General features: G+C 38.9%; 1 protein-coding gene across 3 annotated transcripts in view; it reads right to left on the reverse strand.

The window, feature by feature from the left end:
• Window positions 1–1,488, reverse strand: part of Ckap5 (cytoskeleton associated protein 5) — a 97,114-nt gene that overhangs the window by 75,641 nt on the left and 19,985 nt on the right. For all 3 annotated transcript variants that reach the window (XM_026787679.1, XM_005364158.2, XM_026787680.1), the window contains exon 2: window positions 292–384. In XM_026787679.1, the coding sequence (XP_026643480.1) occupies window positions 292–348 (57 nt within the window). In that variant the 5' untranslated portion in view covers window positions 349–384. The remainder of the gene's footprint in view (window positions 1–291; window positions 385–1,488) is intronic.

Here is a 1,488-nt window from a genome sequence, read left to right on the forward strand (position 1 = left end):
ATATTTATTTACTTATTATGTATACAATATTCTGTCTGTGTGTATGCCTGCAGGCCAGAAGAGGGCACCAGACCTCATTACAGATGGTTGTGAGCGACCATGTGGTTGCTGGGAACTGAACTCAGAACCTTTGGAAGGACAGGCACTGCTCTTAACCGCTGAGCCATCTCTCCAGCCCTGGACTCCTATTTCTAATGGCATAAAATGTTATCGATGTTTGATATTCTAAGCAAGGTAATAATAAATGCTGATAAAACAATAACAATAAAATTTAAATTCTAAAAGTCTTACCTTGTGTTCACATTTCTGATCAACTGGCAGTTTCAACCACTCACTGTCATCTCCCATCGTGCTTCCACTTTTTCTTGGAGTTAAAAGTAGTTCCTAGACAGATAAAAGTAGATAGTAGATACTCATTAACTCTAATAACCAAGTAGTCTCGTGACAAAAATTCATTTTTCTTGGGTTATCATGGATGTATAAAGGAGTTAAAAAGTCCCTTCTTTTATCAGATGCCTACTACTTAATTCTATTAATAGAACTTTTTCTTCTTTTTTTCTCCCCCAAGACAGGTTGTCTGGCTGTCCTCAAATTCATAGACATCCACCTGCCTCTGCCTCCTGCTAGCTAAAATTAAAGGTGCTTGCAAGTGTGGGCCTGGCTAATAGAACATTTTCTTTTCCTGTTTTTTTTTTTTTGTCTTTGTTTTCATTGTTTTGTTTTGAGACAGGATTTTTCTGTCTACCCTTGGCTGTCTTGGAATTGGATCTATAGAGAGGGCTGGCCTCAAACTCAGAAATCCGTCTGCCTTACCTCCCAAGTGCTGGGATTAAAGGTGTGAAAAGTTGGCACTCTCTGTGAGTTTGAGACCAGCCTGGTCTACAAGAGCTAGTTCCAGAAGGCTCCAAAGCTACAGAGAAACCCTGTCTCGGAAAAAAAATAATAATAAAAAAATAAAATAAAAACCAAAAAAAAAAAAAATTAAAAACTAATTACAAAAAAAGAAATGATCTACTTGGCCCTTAAAAGAATATGGGAGGGACTGGAGAGATGGCTCAGAGGTTGAGAGCACTGACTGCTCTTCTAGAGGTCCTGAGTTCAAATCTCAGCAACCCACATGGTGGTTCACAACCATCTGTAATGAGATCTGGTGCCCTCTTCTGGCCTGCAGGCATACATGGAGGCTGAACACTTTGTACATAATAAATAAATAAATCTTTTTTAAAAAAAAAGAATGTGGGAGACCAAATATTACATTCCTATATCAACTTCTTTGGCATATTTCTAGTTGGTTACTAAAAATAAGAGTTCAGACACATAAATAGCTTTGAAAAGCTGTCTTTTTATAAAAGAAATCTCCATCCACAGAGGAAGCCTACATTAGCAGGGAAATTTGTTCACCTTTGGAGGTTCCCTTCTCTGCCCTGAAGCAGGATACTGGAGTTTCTCACAGATAAGACTAGGCTCCAGCCGGGCGGTGGTGGCCCA

Source organism: Microtus ochrogaster, assembly GCF_000317375.1.
Source record: "Microtus ochrogaster isolate Prairie Vole_2 chromosome 14 unlocalized genomic scaffold, MicOch1.0 chr14_random_1, whole genome shotgun sequence".
Lineage (NCBI taxonomy): Eukaryota > Metazoa > Chordata > Mammalia > Rodentia > Cricetidae > Microtus > Microtus ochrogaster.